The sequence below is a fragment of the Bubalus kerabau genome, chromosome 2 (genome assembly GCF_029407905.1).
Source record: "Bubalus kerabau isolate K-KA32 ecotype Philippines breed swamp buffalo chromosome 2, PCC_UOA_SB_1v2, whole genome shotgun sequence".
Taxonomy (NCBI): domain Eukaryota; kingdom Metazoa; phylum Chordata; class Mammalia; order Artiodactyla; family Bovidae; genus Bubalus; species Bubalus kerabau.
This window is the reverse complement of record NC_073625.1, coordinates 45,468,950-45,491,986: the sequence shown is the minus strand read 5'-3', so window position 1 is coordinate 45,491,986 and position 23,037 is coordinate 45,468,950. Positions and strand designations below refer to the sequence as shown.

The following is a 23,037-nucleotide window of genomic DNA, read 5'->3' as shown; positions in this document are numbered from 1 at the left end:
TGCAGCCAGGCATCTCCAATGGAAAATGTGCTGCACGGCTTTCACACGCCATGAAAGCTGCCTATGCTTACTTTCACGAAGCTGTCTGCTCCCTGAGAACGGAAACTTCCCTGCAGCTGTTGTGCCCAACATAGGCCAGGCCCAGCGTTACAGAGGCAGGCTCTGGCTGAGTTCATGATGACGTGCTAAGCTGGTGGTTCAAATATCAAGACTAATTTGTCACTGTGCCACTGTGGAATGATTAAAGACTAGGCAGTTTAAAAAATTTTAGACCTCTGAGCATAGCAAATGTACCTGATTTTCTTCTGGGTAAAAAGAGAAAAAACAAACAAAAAAGAAAACCAGTGTGCTCGGGGAGGGATGCAGCAGGGAGGAGGCAGACACATACCAGAGGCATGAGGCCCAGCGGGTCTCCCGCCCACGCAGGGCTGTGCTGTCTCCTTCAGGGATTGGAGCGCCCACTGCTGAGTGGGCAGGAGCCGGCACACGAGGAGGCAGGATGCAGGTTGAGGGAACTCACTGATTTAAAAGGATGGAGGTACGCGAGACAGCAAAAGAGACACAGATGTACAGAACAGTCTTTTGGACTCTGTGGGAGAGGGAGAGGGTGGGATGATTTGGGAGAATGGCATTGAAACATGTATAATATCATATAAGAAACGAATCACCAGTCCAGGTTCGATGTGGGATACAGGATGCCTGGGGCTGGTGCACTGGGATGACCCAGAGGGATGGTACGGGGAGGGAGATGAGAGGGGGGTTCAGGATGGGGAGCACTTGTACACCCATGGCGGATTCATGTTGATGTATGGCAAAACCAATACAATATTGTAAAGGAATTAGTCTCCAATTAAAATAAATTTTAATTAAAAATTAATAAAATACAATGAAAAACTAAAAAATAAAAAAATAAAACGACGGAGGTTGCCTAAGCTCCCCCTGCCCTCCATGCTCTCAGTCTCCTCAGCCCGCTGCTCCGTGTTCTCCTTCTCTTCTTTGATCAACCTAAAATAGAATAAAACCCGTCACCTGCCTCTGTCAGCAGAGGAACGTGTCTGGACAACAAATTTGGGCTGGCATTCTGTGTCACGATTAACAAGTTCCAGAAACAGTTGCTCAATTAACATCTCAGCAAAATGGTTCAACTTTTCCTATTTTGAATATTCTCAAACTTAGAATCTTAGCATTGAGTCTTACAACCTGGCCCCTGATCATTCATGCTTGATTTCACTTATTTACTCTAACATTCTGAAGGGGCCCTGGTGGCGACTCTCTCCCTGTGAGGAGATACCTGAAGTTGACAACCTTTACCTTCCCTGCTCTCAGGGCAGAGATGCACGTCAGTGCCTCAAGTCTTTTACACTGGGAATCAGGAACGCTGTGCAATCAAAACAGCAATTCACGAACAAGCTGGAGTTTCTAAACACAAGTCTCCAGACCAGATGAAGTGCTGAGTTGATCTAGTATTTTTTTTTTTTTTTTTTTTTTTTAAGGTTGTGTATGTACAAACGCATCACTTGATAAAGTTCTTTACCAGCTTTGTGGGAGTTTCTGGATTCATGTCAATGTGTTGCATTAACCTAGAATTCACGGTTTCTGCTCTTCTCCCCTAATGTGTTATGGATGATTTTATATAGCAGTTTAAACACACAATTATGCAAATAAAATGATTTTCAAATTAAAATACAAGATTCTTACAGGAAGTAAACTCTCCAGTTTCACTTCTACTTATACATCTTGAAAGTTTTTCACTGTTGATAACAAGTTGATGGACAGAATTTACCATTTACACCTAGTCAACTTGTTGCATAAGGAAAAATCACTTTTACCTGACAATATGCTATGAAAATAAAAATATTAATATATAACCATTCCATATTTCCTGCAGGGATGGGGAAAGACAATCTTTCTGAGCTCATCTGTGCTCAAATACTGCCCACAAAGCCGTCTGTCTCGGCGTCAAATGGGCAGGCGGCACCACCTGCGTTTGCTGGTTGTCCTGTTCACCTCCTTCCTTTCCCCCAGGCCCCCCTCACTCGGCCAACAGGAACGGGCACCTCAGCCTGGGCTGACGTGATGAGAACAGTCTGAGCAGCAGCTCTGCCAGGTCCTGTGCAGGGTCACTGGCCTGCGGCCACTCTGAACGTGGACTCGGGACACGGGCATAGCTGTGCCGGTGGGCACCAGGCAGGCCTTGGGGCCCCCAGCCACCCGGCTGCACCCAGACCCAAGGCCCCCTGCTCACCACGAGGCAGGCCTTTGGATTCTATCCCGTTTTGTAAATTGTTATAACTGCCAAGACAGTGTCTAAAGAAAACATCTTAAATATACTGATGATATGAGAAAAACTCAAACACATGTCCTTGGACCACTGTCTTACAACAAGCCCATCTTCACACTGTATTAAGTTAAAAAGGAAAATGCAGATCTGAGTGGGAATTTGCCAACCCCATAACCCCAGCTTTTCTGTTCCAGGTGACTTTTCACCAGAACATGGGAGGCTCCGAGGGACACAGGAGGGTGCACAGGATGCAGGGGACGCCTTGGCACCTCACCCACCTTGGGGCTCAGAGCTCGGGGGGGGACACCCCACAACGCCCCCCTCCCCACAGAGTGCAGACACCACACCATGGACAGAACACCCTGGCTGAGCTCTATAATCAAGGTCAATCTCAAAATTGAAAATACTTGAAGCTGACCTGAGGTCAGGTTTCTTACTCTGGAACACTCAGACTTCCCTAGGACAAGACAGCTCCTCAGAGAAACCGAGTTCCCAGGGAGCTGGGATCAGGCGCACCCACCGGATCTCTTTGTTGATGGCGTCCAGCTGCTCCTTGTTTGGAAGCCCAGTACAAAATAGCCGGTTGGAGGAAGTCCTTGGGAAAATGGCTAAGGGCCAGAAATACCCTGGCTTGGTGTGCTCGGGCAGAAAAACATCTCCTGCCTTTGGTTATGCCCAGCACCAAGACTTAATAATAAATATTAAGGATGTTGCTTAAGAAAACAGGTTATGGGATAAGTACATGGGTCACTTAGAGCGCTCTGTCCTTGAAATATTTTTACTCATTAGGTGTTACCCCCATACGCGCTCTGCTGGCTGTATACTCTAAGCTCTTTGTTCCTACTTTTATAAAAAGGCTTGACTGCAGAAATAAACTTGTCAGTCCTTGCAAGAGACTGTCCTAGTGTCCTTCTTTCAGGTTCGTGGCTTCTAAGTCCCGGGGAGAAAATCCCCAACAAGTGGCGCCATGAACAGGGACTTGAAAGGAAAGCTGAACAAAGGGACAAGTCCCTGCAGAAAGAGGTAAGCAGGGTGGGACAACATAGCAGTAAAATTCCTTTCATTTCTATAATGTATCATTTTTTGAAACAAAACGGTGTTAATGTTTCAAGAGATCAGTTGAACGACTGCTATCATATGTTACTGGAACAATTCATGGTTCCCAGAAGAGGGGACATTCAATCTAGGCATATAGAAAAGGGTTAAAAATAATGTTTTGGAAGCATATCGGCAAGGGTTACATGGTCACTCATACGGGCTATCACAGAACAAATTGAAGGGCATAACGTTAATTTTGGAGAAGGCAATGGCACCCCACTCCAGTACTCTTGCCTGGAAAATCCCATGGATGGAGGAGCCTGGTGGGCTGCAGTCCATGGGGTCGCTAAGAGTCGGACACGACTGAGCGACTTCACGACTTCACTTTCACTTTTCACTTTCATGCATTGGAGAAGGAAATGGCAACCCACTCCAGTGTTCTTGCCTGGAGAATCCCAGGGACGGGGAGCCTCGTAGGCTGCCGTCTCTGGGGTTGCACAGAGTTGGACACCACTGAAGCGACTTAGCAGCAGCAGTGTTAATTTGGAAGTAAAAAACTATTCAATCTTTACATGAATATGAGCATAAAGAACAAGATATGCAAGGTGCTTTGAAATATAAGAATGTTAAGCTCAATCAGACACAATCCTTAGAAAAACAACTTAGAGACATATATACAGGATGTATCAAAACTGAAGCCACTTAGAACGGAGGTCATTTCATTCAACGGACAGCCCAAATCTGAGGTTTTTCCTTCTGCTCCGCCTGTAACAGCAATTGCTAACTTTGCTCGTACTAATCATTTCACTCCTCCTCGGGAGATGCCTGCTTGCGCTTTTGCTTTTCCAATGCAATTTAATCAACCTGTCCAAGACCAAAATACTTGGGCTAATCTAGATTTTGGCATGTTGTCTAGCTTTAAGAAAGCATGCACTCTGTATGGACCTACTTCTCCTTACTGTATAGAATTTCTCGGAGGATGGGCTGACCATTGGATGTCATATGATTTTTTTCAAATAGCAAAGATAATTCAAAATCCTCAACAATTACTTCAATGGCAAATATGGGTTAATGATGAGGCCCAACAAATGCTGATTGACCAGCAATCTCATGGTAACCCTGCCAATTTAATCTATGATATACTCACTGGAACAAGAGCCATGGCCAATACGATTGCACAATTAGCTAATATTACCCCTCAGATGTTACATTTCATTAAAGAAACTGCCTGCAGGGCATAAGCAAAAGTTGATAGCACTAACTCTGATGGTTCATTTGTTAAGATTATTCAAGGACATGAGGAGGAATATTCTCAATTTATAGGAAAATTAAAGGATGCAATTGAGAAATCTATTAAGGATGTGACTTTACAAAATATTATTTTAAATCAACTTGCTTTTGAAAATGCTAATGAGGAATGTCAATCCATGCTTAGACCAATTCAAGAGACTAGCTCTTTTATGGAATATTTGAAAGCTTATAAGGATATCAGATCTAATTCCCATAGACCAAAATTGGCAACATTAGAAACCTTTAATGTACAGAAAGCTACTAATGCCAAATGTTTTAACTGTGGGAAGCCCAGCCATATGAAAAAACAATGTCGCATGCCAACACAGGTCAAAAAAAATACTACTACTACTAATAAGAAGAGACCCCCAGGAGTATGTCCAAGATGTAAAAAGGGGTTCCACTGGCTGAATGAATGTCATTCTAAATTTGATAAGGATGGAAACACTTTGAACCCTGGTGCACAACAAAAACAACAGGGAAACTGATAAAGGGGCCATCCTCTAGCCCCACTACAAAAGGAGGACCTAGCATTATGACACTACAAGCAGCTACATCTAAGAGTGCTCGCATTGATATACCTAGTCCTTATGATATGGAACTAATAGAATTATACAAACCCCACAAAATTCCCACTGGATATTATGGCCTGATTCCACCTGGGACAATAGGACTAATTTTGGGACGTAGTAGCTGCACAATGAGAGGTTTAGTGGTACTGACTGATGTTGTGGATGAAGATTATGAAGGGGAAATACATGTTATGGTAAATGTTGTGAAAATGGGAAATATATACTTAAAAAAGGTGAACATTTTGCACAATTATTACTTTTGCCATATGTCAAACCAATGAAGGCATCTGATAAAGTTTGGCAGGGAGTCTTTGGAAGTACCAACCTTACTGCTGCACTATCCACCTTATTAAAGGAACATCTGAAACCCATACTTACTTTACACATATGGGGAAAAATTTCAAAGGCATGTTAGATACCGGAGCTAACATTTCAATCATTAGAGCTGAAGAATGGCCCCTTGATTGGGGTAAGGTTATGGCTCCTTCTAGACTATTAGGAGCGAAAAAAACTGATGCCACACAAACTTTTGTCAATGCATCCTATTTACAAGTGTATGGCCCTGATCAACTTGTAGCTTATCTTAAACCATATATTACCAATATCCCTATCAATTTATGGGGACGGGATTTTCTTGAACAAACGAAAGCCACAGTTTCTTTAAATGAACCTTCTTAACGGGGGCCATTGAGTTAACACCGCTGCCTTTCGATTGGGAATCTGATACCCCAGTATGGACACCTCAATGGCCCCTAAGTAAAGAAAAATTGGCAACTCTTCCACAATTAGTAAATGAACAATTACAAAAAGCTCATACAGAACCTTCATTTTCCCCATGGAACTCCCCTATTTTTATAATAAAAAAGAAATCAGGAAAATGGCGAATGTTGACAGATTTAAGAAATGTTAATAATACCATGTTACCTATGGGGCCCTTACAACCCGGATTGCCCTCCCTTTCTATGGTACCAAAAGGATGGTCTATAGTTATTATTGACTTATAAGACTGTCTTTTTACTATACCCCTGCATCCTAAAGATAGAAAACGTTTTGCCTTTTCAGTTCCTTCTATAAATCACATGGCTCCTGTTAAAAGATTTCAATGGAAGGTGCTACCTCAGGGAATGATAAACTCTACCATTTGCCAATATCTCATATCTGTTTTATTACAACCTATTAGAGATAAATGTCCTACTGCGTTTATAATTCATTACATGGATGATATACTTCTTTCTATGGAATCTGAACTCTATTTGCAACAGTTATACAATGAAGTTACTACTACTCTTCAAAATCATGGCCTGCTTATTGCACCAGATAAAATTCAATGGAAAACACCCTTTAATTATTTAAGACATGTTATGGAAGAATCTAAAATCAAACCTCAAAAAACTCAAATTTCTGTGCAGTGTCTTTGCACGCTGAATGATTTTCAAAAATTGCCAGGAGATATTAATTGGCTACGGCCATCTGTTGGCATCCCCACCTATGCCTTACAAAATCTATTTAAAATTTTAGAGGGATCCCCTGACCCTAATAGCCCTAGGCAGCTAACAAAAGAGGCCAAAGAAGAACTGGCCTTAGTGGAGAAACACATTCAACAATCTTTTCCAACTCGGCTAGATTATGATCAACCAGTTTCTTTATATATATTCCCCACTGAACATTCATCCACTGCAATTATAGCTCAGCATAGCCCAATAGAATGGGTATATTAACACACTAAACAGTCTAAAAAAAAAAAAATTGTATCATATATTGAGAAAATAAGGCACTTAATTATGTCAGGAAGAAGCCATATACAAACTTTGACTGGATTTGATCCATATGCAATACGTGTTCCCTTGAACAAAAAAGAAATTGCAAATTGCCTTACAGTATAACTTGACCATGCAAATGGCATTAAATGATTTTCAAAACGTTATCTCATTTCATTTGTCAAAAGGAAAATTATGGGACTTTCTACAATGTACTAAATTCATTGTAACTAATATCATTACATCCCAACCTATTTCCAATGCACCCACCTATTTCATTGATGGCAACAAGAAAGGCATAGCAGGGATTGTCGGCCCTGGTATCAAAGAGAAATTACCCACTACCTATTCTTCAGTACAAAGAGTTAAATTATATGCTTTATATGCTCTTTTGTCGCTTCAACCATTATCCTTCAACGTATATACTGATTCCAAATACCTTGCTTCCCTTTTTCCTGATTTTGTTACCGCCTTTTTATACAACCTAGATGAAGAATTATATACTCTCTTTTCACAGACTCAAGCTTTAATTCGCTCACGTACGGAACCTTTCTTTAATGCACATATACATGCTCATTCAGGTTTACCTGGCCCTCTGGTTGCAAGAAATGATGCTGTTGACAGGCTCATAGCTCCCATTTTTATGTCTGCCAATGACGAACATGCTAATCTTCATACCAATGCTAACAGACTGCACTCTAAATACCATATTCTTCTCACTGAAGCGTGTCATATTATTAAAACCTGTGATGTCTATGCCCCTTTGAGCTTACGAACTACGACCTCAGGAGTTAATCCCCGGGGGCAACAGCCTAACTCCCTTTGGCAATCTGATTTCACTCACTGCTCCTTAGGAAAGTTTTCTTTGCTTTTTGTCTCAGTTGATACATTTTCAGGTTTTATCTGGGCAGTACCTGTCTCTTCAGAATCCAGTAAACACACCATTTCCGCACTCTTACTCACCTTCCCCATTATGGGGATTCCTTCTGTCTTGAAAACAGACAATGGACCTACATTCACCTTGCATTCGTTTCGTTCATTTTTATCAGAATGGAACATAACACACATTACAGGAAAACCCTATAATCCTCAGGGTCAAGCCATTATTGAAAGAGTCCACTGCACCCTAAAAACCCATTTATTAAAACAGAAAGGGGGAATATGGAAGAGGAGCTACACTTCTTATCCCATGAACCCTCAATTACTATTATCTTTAACTCTGTATTCCCTGAATTTTTTAAACCTAACAAAAAATAATTCTGACACTCGTGCACATAGACATTTTGCAGAAGACAAAAACAGCAAATTAGAAATCAATACACCAATATGGTATAAGCAATTTGATCAGTGGCTGCCAGGTATCTTACGACTCCTAGGCAAGGGTTATGGTCTTGTCATTGCAGATGGAGAGGAAATCTGGGTTCCCCTTCGCCATGTCCATTACCGAGAGGGACCCCAAGACCGGACTCCCTCGGCAAGTGACGAAACTGACATGAAGGGTCTCGTCAATGACCCTGGAGGAGCCAATGAGGAAACGCCATCATCTGAATCCTTACCCGACATGGGGTCAAGTGAAAAACATGACTCATCAGGCTGAGCAGACACTGAAGAGTACTGGAACTCCTATGACTCCAGATAAGCTGTTTCTGGCAATGTTAGCTGTTCTTTCCTGTTCCTCTGGGGTAAGTGCAGAATATGTTTATTGGGCATACATACCCAACCCACCACTTCTCTCCATAGTGGGTTGGGTAGATAAAGCCCTTATGATCTTTACTAATGACAGCATGCATTTTCCAAGTCCCTGGTCCACAAAGCGACCAATTCATGAAGATGAGGGAAAGCCAATCAACATTTCCGTGGGATTCAAAACCTTGCCTATCTGCTTCGGATCTCATCCCCTTTGCATGACTATCTTCCCACAGTGGTGGGCATACTCTGCCAACAATGGGACTGCTTTGCATCTGGGAATTTTTGTTATGGCATCTTTCTTACTTAATGGCTCTGAGCAACATTATCCAGGCCAGATAGCCAACTATTCAAACTCGCTTTTTCAACCAGAGGAAACTTCATGTCATACTGTATCTTGGAGAAGAAAACAGGAGATACAACCAGTACATTGGTTTGATTGTCGAGGCCAATTTGGGAAAGTTTCTATAATTCAGCAAAATCATACTAATCATACATTTAAATTTGTTGACTGGGGACCTCACAGTTTGTTTGTAAACTGTTCTGAAGAGCAGGAGGAACATCATAATTGCTCCTGGTTTAATAGATCAAGCATTGGAGGCTTTCATAAAACTAAGACAAGTTTCTGGACTGATAAGGACATATTGCTGAATTGGTATAACGGGGGCTTACCACCCCCACGACCCAGGACTGTCGTCTCCATTGTGGGGCCAGAGCAATGGCACATTTGGAAAATTTCAGCAGCCTTAGAGCACTTCGCTAGTGTTTATGGGACTGTGGGTGTGTTTCGTCCTTATAATTATACCTTCCTACACAATAGTACTGGCTATATTCAATCGTGTGTTCACCTTCCGTACTTGTTTATTGTAGGGCATTTTGATATTGACTTATCAACCAAGATTGTCAATTGTACTGCATGTGCATTGTATACCTGCCTTAATCACACCATTTCATATCACAATGCTAGCATTGCGCTAGTTAAACAAAGATCTAAGTTATGGCTTCCCGTAAACTTAACTGAGCCTTGGACTGATTCTGTATTTCTTTCTGTATTGTTGAAAACTGGACTTAGGCGATCTAAGCGCATCATTGGGTGGATTATTGCAGACATCTTAAGCCTTATCTCTATTGTGACTATAGGAACTTTGTCCAGTATGGCTTTACATAATTCCATACAAAACCATGATTTTATCACTGCTTGGCACAAAGACTCTCATGATCTTTGGACTCGACAAGCTCAAATAGATCAGCAATTACAAACACGAATTAATGAGTTACGAACTATGGTTATCCACTTAGGAGATCAAGTGCAGCAACTGACTTTCCAAACACGTATACGTTGTCACTGGAATTTTACTTCTTTTTGTCTGACTAACATGCCCTATAATAGCACTGAATATCCTTGGGGTAAAGTTAAAGCGCATTTGCAGGATCTCACAAATAACTCAAGTTTAGACATCAATTTGTTGAAACAACAAGTTGCTAATTTTCAAGTTAAGGTACCTTAGGAATTGTACAGCACTCAATTTTATGATACTTTAACCAAAACCCTATCGTCTCTAGACCCTAGAGCTTGGTTTTCAGGAAGCAATATTTTTATATATGTATTAATCACCCTGCTTTTTCTGTCATTGCTTACAGGATTCAGATGTCTCTACTCAAGACTCCGTGCCTCCCACAATGGAGTCCAACTAGCAGCTGCCGTGCTTAAATTAAAAACAAAAGGAGGATATGTTGGGAAGCCCAGTACAAAATAGCCGGCTGGAGGAAGTCCTTGGGAAAATGGCTAAGGGCCAGAAATACCCTGGCTTGGTGTGCTCGGGCAGAAAAACATCTCCTGCCTTTGGTTGTGCCTGGCTCCAAGATTTAACAATAAATATTAAGGATGTTGCTTGAGAAAACGGGTTATGGGATAAGCACATGGGTCACTTAGAGCGCGCTGTCCTTGAAATATTTTTACCCATTAGGTGTTAACCCCGTACGCGCTCTGCTGGCTGTATACTCTAAGATCTTTGTTCCTACTTTTATAAAAAGGCTTGACTGCAGAAATAAACTTGTCAGTCCTTGCAAGAGACTGTCCGAGTGTCCTTCTTTCAGGTTCGTCGCTTCCAAGTCCCGAGGAGAAAATCCCCAACACTCCTGCAGCATCACAGTCAGAGTCTTGGCATTGGCCTGCCTACTGGGCGACAGCTGAGTAGCCGAGCTGAAGAAGGTGACCCTGTTGCCCTCGCCATCAGACACGCCCTCATCACTCTTGAACACCTGGGCCACGTTGGCCAGCATGCTGGCTTGCTGCACGAGCTCCCAGTCCTGCTCCTTCAGGGTCTGCACCTGGGCACGAGAGGATCACGTCTCGTCAGCGACATTCAGGGCAGCTCAAGTCTATCGGGAACCGAACACAATTTTACATGGAAGCCCTGACTGTGGATAAATGGGCCATGTTCATGAGACACTGCCATCTCTTAAACGAGCAGTACTGAAGAAATGGGCAGGAGGAGAATCCAGTTCCTAGATGGCCTGGTGACACTCAGGTCTTAGCATGGATGGAAGGCAATCCTATGAGGTTATTCACAAGGGTGGGCTGATGGAGTCAGAGACAAAAACCGAAAATTACAAAAATACATCCATGCCTCCATCAGCCAGGCTGGAGGAAAATCAGAAAAAAGAATCTTTCAGCTCGGCAGCCGCTGGGTCCCCCTCAGCGGTCAACACTGGTCCTAGTTCACCAGGGAGTGCCATCCTTGCAGGCTCCCAGCCCTCCGTTTCCCAGGCTGGTCTGAATACCCACAGACAGAAGCGAGCAGGGGCAGCCGGGGGACGGGAGGCCCAGCCCCCCGCGGCTCTCCTCTCGGGGCACAGGCCCTTGGGCTGTTCTGGTGATGGCCCCTCGCACCACAAGGGTGGCTCTGTCATCAGAGACACACGGGAGAGTGCCCACGGGGCCCCGCACTGCCCTCCCACTCTCACGCCTCACACCCTTCTCTCTGCAAACCTCCCCCGCCACACTGTCACCCAGGTCTTGCCTGCTTGTCCCAGACATGACCTCAAAAGAACTGAGGGGCAGTCTCGAGGTGCTGGCTTGCTGGCTCCCTGTCCCCCGTGGCCAGTGCCCTAGCCCCTGTCTTCGTCACAACCCCGCCCCAGGGCTGGGCCACCCCCTTTGTTGGCTCCAGGACCACCTGCCATCATTCCTGCTCCTCTCCAGCGAACCAGCTGCCTATGGGTTCACCCCCATCAGCCCGGTCAGCAGGTCCTCTCCCTTCTCTCACCCTCCAATTCCTCCTCCAAGGCTCCCTGCAGCGCCCACTGCAAGTCTCTGAAAGCTCCCTGGGAGCGGCCTCTATGGTCTCCCTCCCCGCCGGGTCTCCAGCTCTGTGCAAGCAGGCGGTGTGCCCCGCCCTGCAGGGAAGCTCCCCAGGGGCTCGAGGAACCCATGTTACCAAGCTGCCTCCCCTCCTTGCCCTCCCCCATGCCCCGCCCAGCATGTCTCTCCCTGGGCTCCAGGCCCCACCCTCCCTGGGGTTATTCTTCAGTCCCTTGCACCCCTTCTCAACCTTGCAATGCGGGGTGCCCCACGGCTCTACCCTTGCACCCCATCTCTCTCCACCAGCACATGCCTGGTGACTTTACCATGCTCATGCCTTTAAATGTCATCTGTATGCCCACAACCCCAAGTCCACCCTGAGTTGAGTGAGTCCTCTCCCGGATGCAGGCCAGAACAGCTGCTCTCCTGACACGTCCCCTGGACACCCCATGGGCTTGTCCACCTCGGCAGGGCTGAGGCCCCGCTCTTAGCTCCTCACCCCAGCAGCCCTCCTCACCTCAGGAAACAGGTTCTGGCCTCGAGCTGCTCAGGCCTGAGCCCGGGGTCCTCCCTGATGCAGCCCGCCCTCTCCCTTGTCCCCGCTGGTTGACACGACCCTTTTTCTATCTCCGAGAGGCTACTTCTCTTCCTGCCTCCGGGTCTCTGGTTCAAGGTCACCCTCCTGGTGTCACCTCGCTGGCCACCCTGTTCACACACGATCGTCCCCTCCTCCTCAGACAACTCGGGCACTCTGGTCTCCTTTCTCTGCTCATTATTGTCCAGCAGGTTTCACGGGTTTAAAAGGGGGTCCACAAATTCTTTCATCCTCCTCCCTTCAAGAGGCAGAAGGGGCAACTCCTGCTCAGCCCCTGAGCGAGGCAGGACTTCGCAGCTCACTCTCACAAACAGAAGTGAAGGTGTGCGGCCTCGAGACCAGGGCACGAAAGGCCCCGAGCTAAACCCCGCGCTCTCACTGTCAGAAGGTGTTCCAAGGAAAGCCAGCCCATGGGAAAGCCACACAGCAGGGACATGGGCCTGTCCCCAGCAGCCAGGTGAGTCTGAAAGCCTGCCATCCAGCCCTGGGGGGCCTTCCCGTGTCTGTGCCCTCAGGAGGCCCTGAACCAGGCCCACCTGCTACAATGCACAGGCACTGTGGACTGTGAGCTGCTCACAGGGAAGTCACTAAGCTTTGCCGTGATCCGTTACGTAGCAGTGGATAAAGAACACACACGGTTTTTAATTCACTGCTGGAGTCCCACTTCTGACCATGTCTGGCCTAAACTAACTGCTCACTGAATATGGAAGCTCAAAACACACACATGTATGAAAAAATACATGCCATGAATGAGGTGAAAATATAAAGGCACTTAAACTTCCAATGAGAATTCTTCTCACTATAAGCTGATGGATATGTGTATTCATTTACTCGTAGGACGATTTCAAAACTGTGCTAAATAGTACCATGCTGGGCCTCACAGTAGGCCACAAGTTATCAAAATTGGTTATTTTAAGGAAAAAAAGCATGCCTTAAAACTAAACTCTTACTCAGAAAAAGGAACATGGGAAGACGTAAAGCGATCTATCAACGCTTTGTTCCAAACCCATCTCAGGACCACAGTGTGAGGGGGCAGGTGCCTCACAAGGTGCCCACCAGGGACGGGAAGGGGGTGGCGGGGGTCCTTGCCTTGGACGGCTCTTTGCGCAGCACTGCCAGCCGGCCTTTCTGGGGGCACCACAGCACCGCCCCATTGCCGGAGGAGTCTGCCGGCCACTCCGCCATGGGGAACCTGAGGTCCAGAGCGCTGCCCAAGTCAGGTCGCCTGAAACACACGGGAAAGAAGAGTGCTATTAGAAGAAAAGAGAGCTCACTCTGTCAGTCAAGCCAGAGCCACTCTCACTGCTTCTAAAGGCGCCTCAGACAACCTGCAGCAGAAAGGCCTTGGACCCACAGCTCGGAGCTGAGCCGCATTGGTGTCTCCCATTAAAGCAGAGGTGAGCATGTCACCAGACTCTGAGCTGAACATGGCCCAGCACAGATGCTCAGGCCCTGAGCTTAGTGCTAAGGCCTGGGGCTGCTGGTGCCAGGAGCTCACTCAGCAGGGGCCTGCTGAGAGGCAGGGCGGCCCTCCCCCCCTTGACTGTGAGCCGCCTGCACTGCAGGACCACCCGGGCTCTGCTTAGTCTTGTCTCTGGGAAGAGGGTGGCGCCTTCATGTGCAGGAGCCCCTAAACCAGGGAGACAGGGCCCTCCTCCGAGGACAGGACACCCCATACGTCTGCAGAGAGGCCAGGGCCAAACACCAGCTCAGCTTGCTCAGGGTCACACGCTGCTCTGCTCGACGGTTTTGCAAGGAAAACTGTGCTGCACAGGAGATGGAAGTCTGGAATCTCCCCGAGCCATGCCTGTCTTCCCTCCCATCTCCCCTCCCTCCTGACGGAACGGCTCCTTTCTCTGCTCCACTTCTAAACAAGGCCTGGGACCAGAGCACACTTGGGAACTGATGCAGGGTATGACACAGTCCCGCCGTGGACTGCGGACCCTCACAGAGTGCAGCCTCCATCTTTCTCCCCCTCCTCACCCAAAGCTCTTTCCTCCGGGAGAAGGTCTCAGAGACAAGGTGACCAATTCCTCTGGGAGGTCCTGCTAAATATGCCGAGCCTGCCCTGCCTGTGAGCCAGGTTTTCAGTCCCCACTCCCTTCCTCCTGAGCCAGCATAGTGCCCCCCCACCCAGCCCACACTGCCCGCAAGCCCCGCTCTGAGGCCCCACCTGTGCTGCTAAGTCACTGCCGTGACCCCTCAAGAGCTGCCTCCTGGAGACACCCCTCCCTCACACCAGCCGCTGTGGCCCACAGTCTTCAGAGCACAACGGCCCCTCCTGCCCCACAGCTGCTTCCTCTTCTTATCTCTCACTCTCACTGACACACAGGGGACTGGTGACCAGGCCCCAGGCTTCTCCATCTGAACCCCCCAACCATGCCAGGCCTCGGGTCCTGGCACCAGGGCCCTCATTACCCAAAAACCCCCAAGAGCAGGAGGCCATGTCCACCTTCTCTTCCTCCACTGTCTACGCAGTCCACCCTGGGAGCAGGGGTTCTCCAACTCTGACAGCACCAGCCCCTCACACTGGAGGAGCTCTGCCAGCAATCCGACCATGTCACCTATCCGTTCTGCAGGGAATGTGCTCTCCTTCTCCTCCTGCCTAGGAGCAGCCATCCTACACACACACCGTGTCTGGGCCAGCAGTTTGGCATGTGGGACTCCAGCGCCATGGCCAAGGCAAGCAGGCTCCACATCTGGGCGCCATGCCTTCAGTTTCATGGGCCCCGGGCTGGCACCCTCAGGTTTGTCAGAGGAGCAGTCGTGAGATCCACCTGTATCCCAAGCAGCTCCCTGGACTGGCTGGTCAGAGCAACAAGCAGACTCTTTGAACGTGGGGACGCCCTGGCCCCTGCCCACCGCCTATGGGCGACCACCTCTGGCCGTGCTCCCGAGGAGGTGGGTGCCTGGATCAGCAGATGGGGCCACACACGCACACACTCGGCAGCAGACGGGAGCCACGGAGAAAGGCAGCGCTGGCCCCCGCCCAGACACAGCCTCCCTGTCAGCACACGAACCCGCTGCAACTCCTTGTTCTTTCGTCCAGTTGGGCCTCCTTCTGGCACAACCTCTCCTCGATGCTGCCGTCTCTCTCTCCCACCTTGGCCAAGAACAGTGTCAGCTCCGCTCGCAACGACCCTGTCCTGACAGCAAGTGGGCCATGCTCTGTGCGGACCACGGGCCCCGGGTTTGCAGGGGGCATGCCCGCACGCCTGCGCACGCAGCCTGCGTGACTTCAAGTGTGACTCGTGGGTCACAGAGGGTGCTGGTGACCGGCTGGTGAGAGGAGACGTGCTCCCCCCAGCCCCGGGCCCGCACCCTCGGCCGCTGCGCCCCCTCCTCGGACTGTCTGTGGTGAGCCAGCGCAGGCAGCAGGCAGCGGCAAGTGCAGGATGCGCAAGGCACACGTTCTACCTTCCTAAGCTGGGAGGGAAATTCGAACAGTTTAGCCTCCTTAGTGGCAGAGCTTCCGGAAGACAAAAGGTCGGACTACAAGGCCTACCGGGACGGACAGCAGAGATGCCAGGGGAGAGGAGAAACCAAGCCTGGAGAGGAAGATCACAGGCGGAAGGGCGCCCCCTGGCGGCTGTTAGTGACCCCGCTCTGGGAGGGTCTGCGAGCACTGACACCACCTGCCGCCCGCCACTGGACGGCCCCTCAGCCGCTCACTGAGCTCCAGGCAACGCTCCTGACAGCCGTGCCAGCACAGGCCCGGCCTGACTCTCCATGCCCAGCCAGTGGCCACCGGCAGCGCGGGACAACACCTTTCCCGCCAGAAGGATGGGGTGGCTGGCTGGCTGGCAGTAGAGACGATGCCCCCAGCAGCGCCACATCCGCGGGACGCGGCCTCTCACCTGCGAGGTCCCCGGAACGGCGAGCTGGGAGTGGGGCCCCAGGTCTGCATGTGCCCTGCTGGGACTTCTTCAACAAGTGTATGGATAAAGACTTAAAACTGTGTTCATTACAGAGCTATTCTGGCCATCTCTTAAACGAGAATGGGATTTTTCTAGGTCTCTATCCTGCTAGGCTTTGAATTGCTGACTGAACTCTAAGCAGCAGTGATTCGGAGTTGAAGCGTCCTGGGGACACACAGAACACGGGACAAAACTGGAGGGAAATTAACCGAGGGATGACACAGAAGCGGGGGCTGCCTGACACTCAGGGAGTGCTCCCATCTCAGACGGGCAGCACGACCCCCGTGTCTGCGCTCCTGTGTGGACTGAGGAGCACGGGCAGGGGTGTGATGGGACAGCCCGGGAACAGGCCCTCCCCGCGCCCGCCCCCCAGGGACCCAGAGCAGCACCTTGGAGAGCGCGGCCACCCTCTCTATGCCAGCTCAGCCTCCACCTCAGGCAGCGGAATGGAATTCCACAAAATGGTTAAACCAAGTCCCAAATAACTCAAACCTGTAAGTTGCAGTCACCCCTAATTTTTTAAAAATGTATTTCCTTCCAGTACAGCTGATTTACCATGATGTACATCCACACTTTTGAACGCAATATTTTAGGGTCATAAGAACTTTACACTGGGACTTGATTTCCAACCTAGGAGTCACATGAAAAGGTCTTTACCTTCCTTCCTCAGTAATTCACTACTATAAAAGTCAGACACAGTTCAGTAAAGGCCATTACCTATCGATGCCTAGAATCCTTATTTGCAATTTCATTTTCAAGTTTATCACTGAGGTCGTCCTAAGTTTCAAATCAAACATAAAGGTTCAGATCAGATCAGATCAGTCGCTCAGTCGTGTCCAACTCTTTGCGACCCCATGAATCGCAGCACACCAGGCCACCCTGTCCATCACCAACTCCCGGAGTTCACTCGGACTCACATCCATCAAGTCAGTGATGCCATCCAGCCATCTCATCCTCTGTTGTCCCCTTCTCCTCCTGCCCCCAATCCCTCCCAGCATCAGAGTCTTTTCCAGTGAGTCAACTCTTCGCATGAGGTGGCCAAAGTACTGGACTTTCAGCTTTAGCATCATTCCTTCCAAAGAAATCCCAGGGCTGATCTCCTTCAGAATGGACTGGTTGGACATAAAGGTTACGTCCTCAAAATTAAAGTCATAGACACGGCAGTTTTCTCGGACGTGAGCAAAAATGCGCCTACCTCAAAGGTCACATTTGCCACGATTGGCACCCATTTGCCTTAACGTTCTGTCCAGCCATTCGGTTTACCAAGCTTCTTTTCTACATAATAAACCCAAACAGCAAACAAAAAGTATCCTAAACTACCCTGTTATTGCAAGAATTCCAGGAGGGAAGGTATCTGGCATGAAGTCAGGACCTCTGTCTGCTACACCATACAGGCGGGCTTGACCCAGAACAGGGAGGGACCTTCAACAGATCCAACGGGGAGCTCTGAGGCTCGTTTCCTCGGGTAAAAGTTGGAAAAGTCTCATGCAATTTCCTCAGAATTAAAGCAAGAATATTAACGAGTGGAAACAGAAGTCAAAATGTAACACAACCGGGCCAGCCTTCTCAAGCCTAGTTTTTTCTAAAGCAGTTACACCACATGTATGAAACGCTTAAACCAGGACCAGAACTTGCTGCTGGTGCAACTCCTGTCCCATGTGGACAAAGTCCTAACATTAAAAGTGAAAGAAAACGCTTTTTCCTGAATTCTATACGTATTAAACTCTGCCACCTAATCTCCTCCTGTTGCCAAAGAGTATTGTGAATAGGTTATATAAACGTGCAAATATTTCTGTTTTGAGTTCTCACACAGAATCACTCACACCAAGCTACTAAACAAGTACACCTGCTGTACCACATGTTGGAGGGGTTCTCTCTGAGACGGTCTCATGGGGCAGGGGGGGCAGGGTGGGAGCTGTCTGTCTGCCCACAGAGGAGAGGTGAGGCTCACAGGGGGCGGCCTGAGCCCCCAGCACTCTTCTGTTTTCACAGCGACCGCTAGGGAGTTTCTCATAAATCACGACACCCGCAGACATGACCGCCAGAAACATCATGATTCCACATGGTTACACAGCTCGGGCCTGAGGATCTGACAGTGAGCAAATGCCACTCGACTTGTCTGACCACCGGTATCACTGTCACACATCCCTTCAAGGAGCGGAACCTCGGAAAACTAGAGAAGATGGCCAGGCAAGCTGCCTCAGCAGAGCCCACACAGCATGCTCCCATCTCTCCGAGATAACGGGCTCCACAGACGTCACCAGACTCGCCTGAATGAATCAGAAGGAAATTTCAGCATCAGGAACACATTCAACAGGCAGGTGGAAGGGGGGATGAACCGGGAGACTGGGGTTGACATATATACAGTACTGATACTACGCATAAAGTCAATGAGTAAGGACGTAGTGTACAGCACAGGGAAGTCTACTCAGTGCTCTGTGGTGAAGTAAATGGGCAGGAAATCTAAAAGAGAGGGAGACACATAGATAGATGGATAGAAATATGACTGATTCAATTTGCTGTACAGCAGAAATTGACACAGCAGTGTAAAGCAACTATACGCCAATAAATGAATGAATGAATGAATGAATAAATGAGTTTTTGAAAAAGGAGCACACTGGGCCCCCTGGAACTTGTAGAAATGAGAAGTCCACACCCAGGCTGTAGCACAGTGCCAGGGCTGCCCTCATGTTGGTCCACTGCCAACGGACAGCCTGGACCAGGCCTCTTCTACCCCAGAGACCTCGATGCAGAGGCGGGGAGGCAGCCAGCTGTGGTCTCGCCAGAGCTCTGCTCTTACTCACGCAGCCATCCCAAGGCTGAGATCCCTGGGAGAACAAGAGACCCACATTCCACCTCAGGACAACAGACATGGCCGCCATCACTCACTTCGCAGACGTCCTGCTGCAGTTTTATGTTCACTTCCTCGGACTTGAGGAGGTCCCTCCTGGCCGTGTCCAGGTCCTTCTCCAGCTCTGTCACGTGGGCAGACAGGGTTGCCAGGCGCTCTTTCATCTGGCTCTGCTCTTGCGACTGCTTGTCTATGACTTCCTGGAGCTCGATCACCTTAGCCAGGTCTTCCTCGTGGCTTAGACAGCCGTCAGAGGATCTCTAAGGGGAAAAGGAAGCCTTAGACAGCCTGGTTTTGGGAGGGAGGGAAAACAGCACTTCCAGGCAATCGGTGAGGTCAAAACTGCCTTCTGTGCTCTGGGAGCTCACAGGACCCTCACGGCCGCTCAGACCTACATGGTGCATCAGTGAGAGGTCCCAACAGCCCCGCACAGACTGGACAGTAAGACGAGAACCAGAAAGAGAGCGAGACCAAGGACTTGCTTTTCCAATGGCGCTTGGCATGTTTTCTGGCTCGTGATTTACATCAAGCACCCCGTCCGTTAATATCTTTTCCTGGTTATTCTCCTCTTTAAGAATCATCTGCTAAAACCAAAAAAAAAATGAATCAGAGTAAAGAAATAAGTAAAGACAGCAAAACTCCACCTGGAAAAATTCAACTCTAAACTGAAAACACAACATAAAAAGAAAATACATGGTGATGCTATCCATCCCGAATACAACCAGGTGATTAGAGTCAGAATTTGTCTTCTCCTGGACAATGGGGTACTTAAGAGATCCTGGAGCTCTGAGCCACAAGGCTAGTTTACTAGTCATTAAAATAACTCAGGTGGGCAGGCCCTCAATCAGAAAGATAAATAACATCTGATACCCACCACTATAGCCTTCATTCTTTTTTAAAATGCAAGGATACAAATGACAAACCCTTGCCTGGAAAATCTCATGGACAGAGGAGCCTGGTTGGCTGCAGTCCATGGGGTCGCTAAGATTCGGACACGACTGAGTGGCTTCACTTTCACTTTTCACTTTCATGCACTGGAGAAGGAAATGGCAACCCACTCCAGTGTTGTTGCCTGGAGAATCCCAGAGGTGGGAGAGCCTGGTGGGCTGCCGTCTATGGGGTCACACAGAGTCCGACACGACTGAAGTGACTTAGCAGCAGTAGCAGCAGTAACTGAAATTACACGACGACTGATGAAACTTACCTCTTTATGTGTGGCACCTAATTCTTCTTCTAACAAACTACACCTTTCGAGTGCTACTTGTAATTGCGCTCTCAACTCAAATAAAAGGGGCTGAGTCACTGTGTGTTGGTATGTGTATATAGGTTAGTACACTTCTTACTGTATACTCACCCTAATATATGGATACTGTAACAGAATACCTTTAATGTCTCTCATTGATCTTAACGTCAAGAAAATCTGCTTGTTAATAGCTTTAAATTCTAAGTTTGAGAGAACAAAATGTTATCCTAAATTAATTCTATTACCCAGTTTTTATGATATACAGAATATAATAAATCTTAAGATATTTATACTAACTAATACTTTTTAACTGGGGGCTTCCCAGGTGACTCAGTGGTAAAGAATCCGCCTGACAATGCAAGAGGGCAGGTTCGATCCCTGGGTCGGGAAGATCCCCTGGAGTAGAAGATGGCCACCCACTCCAGTATTCATGCCTGGGAAGCCCCATGAAGAGAGGAGTGTAGTGGGCTACAGTCCACAGGGTCGCAAAGATTCGGACATGACTGAGCATGTATGCAGGCAACACTTTTTAACCATATAAAACTCTGACTTCTTACAGAAAAAATTTATATTCAAGAATTCAAGAAGCTCAAAAGTCAACTAGGTACATAAATACATGCATCATCCACCTAACAAGGCAGCAAGTGTACAAATCCAGGACGGCCGGGTGGCTGGTACCTTCTCGTCCAGGGCCTCGTGGTGCTCAAAGAGCAATTTCCGCGCCCTGAGCACCTATACCTTGCTGGTCATGCCGGCTAGGGACTGGGCCTGCCGCTTGCCCGCCATCATCCGGAGGGACGGCACGTACCAGGAAACCAGGCACTGCAGGTGCTCCAGCAGCAGCTGCAGGGCAGGGCCAAAGGAGCACCATCATGCTTGACTTCAGGGCCAATAACTCCTCTCAGCCTCATGCTATAGCCAGAAACATGCTAAGGCACGTCGGAATCCTGCCAGTTCAGTCTAAAGATAGAGTGGACTTCCCAAGGGGCCCAGTAGTTAAGACTCCACACTTCTGCAGGGGTCATGGGTTTTAATCCCTGGTCGGGGAAGTAAGATCCCACACAAAGTGTAGTGTGGACAAAAATGTAAGTTAAGAGAACTCCCCCCTCAAATGTACTAAAATTACATTAGCTCTCATCATAAATTTGAAGCAAGGTATGAGAATCCCGAACTGATCCACCCTGGTCTGCTCAGAGGGAAGATGTGAAAAATGACTTGAAAATCAGACAGACTTTCAGAAAGACAGCAACACGGAGGCCAGCAGTGACCCCCGCGGGGCAAATGTCAACACAGGAGAATCCCCCTACTGACCCTGGTGTTGTTTCTTTCCGCTTTCAGCTCAGCGATTTCTTCTTCTAAGAAGCTGCTCCCTGCATATTTTTAGTTCTTCAGTAGGAGTTGGAAACTCTTAGAAAACAGTTAAATGAGAAACTAAATGCAAACATAAATTAAAAAGAGAGTGAGACTGTGAAGACTGACCCTGTCAAGTCTCTCCAGGCTCCACACAAAGAATCTCCTTGCCCCTCCAGAGAAGAGGGGATCCACTGACCCCAAGACCACACAGACCACCACAACTCAGACCGGCCTTCAGCCTCCACCTCGACCTGACAGGCACGTGGCAGGGGAGAACCCAGAATCCAAGCCTGCCTTCTCAAGGTCCAGGGACGTCTGAGAAGCTTTCCAAAACATAAACCTAACAACAAAGTGGATAAAGAGATCCTTAAATGACACACAGACCAGTGACCTAGAACCACTGGGGAGAGTGAATAAAAAAGGGAAGGTCTACAAGGCCACGAGGCTTTGGAGTGTTCCTCTGGGAAAAAGGCTGATGGCACCCCAAGGCCTCTGTTAACCTGACTCCACTGAAGTCACTCAGTCATTCAATCAACTGATTAAAATGTTAAATTTATGTTATATGTATTTTACCACAATTTGCGTGTACGCGGGGCCATCCACTTGGTGAACTTGCTCAAACCGAACACTCGGAGTCTTTCGTTCTTCTATTTTTCTTTGCAGAAATAAAAAGATCCTGGGCTAGGTATCCCCTACTACATACTGAGTGTCCAGCACCCAGAACAGTGCCCAGCACTTGTAAGATGTATGTAGTAGACATGTGAAGCTATGAGGGTGTATGTTATACACGTAAGCAGTAGGTACCAGTCATTAAAATACTGGACACACTGGTCTGTGCTTTGTAAGATGGGAGACATTAACGGGCTTAGCCTTTCTACTTCAAGGACTGACTCTCTAGTTCGATCCTCATGCCCCAGAGACTCATCCAGCCCGTATATCCTTTCTTTGGAAGAAGGGAGACATTAAGGTGTTTAGCCTTTCTGCTTCAAGGACTGACTCGATAGCTCAGTCCCCAATGACTCCTCCAGCCAGTGTTTCCCTTCTTGTGGGCCCCCCGCCCATCCTCCACGCAGAACCTGCACAACCTCTTAGAAGGTAAACTGCTGGGGTCGATCCTGCCCACTAAGGCCAAAACGCCCTGGCTGACACG

At 48.1% G+C, this 23,037-nt stretch overlaps 1 protein-coding gene across 4 annotated transcripts in view; it reads right to left on the bottom strand.

Annotated features, from left to right (window-relative positions):
* Positions 1-845: 845 nt before the first annotated feature.
* Positions 846-23,037, bottom strand: part of LOC129643287 (elongation factor-like GTPase 1) — a 55,411-nt gene continuing 33,219 nt past the window's right edge. For 2 of the 4 annotated variants that reach the window (XM_055567606.1, XM_055567605.1), the window contains 2 exons: positions 13,613-13,748; positions 1,499-10,955 (listed from right to left, as the gene is read on the bottom strand). In XM_055567606.1, the coding sequence (XP_055423581.1) occupies positions 10,581-10,955; positions 13,613-13,748 (511 nt within the window). In that variant the 3' untranslated portion in view covers positions 1,499-10,580. Of the gene's footprint in view, positions 1,006-1,498; positions 10,956-13,612; positions 13,749-23,037 lie in introns of those variants that run through there. The other 2 variants (XR_008710219.1, XM_055567607.1) reach the window with 2 other exon arrangements.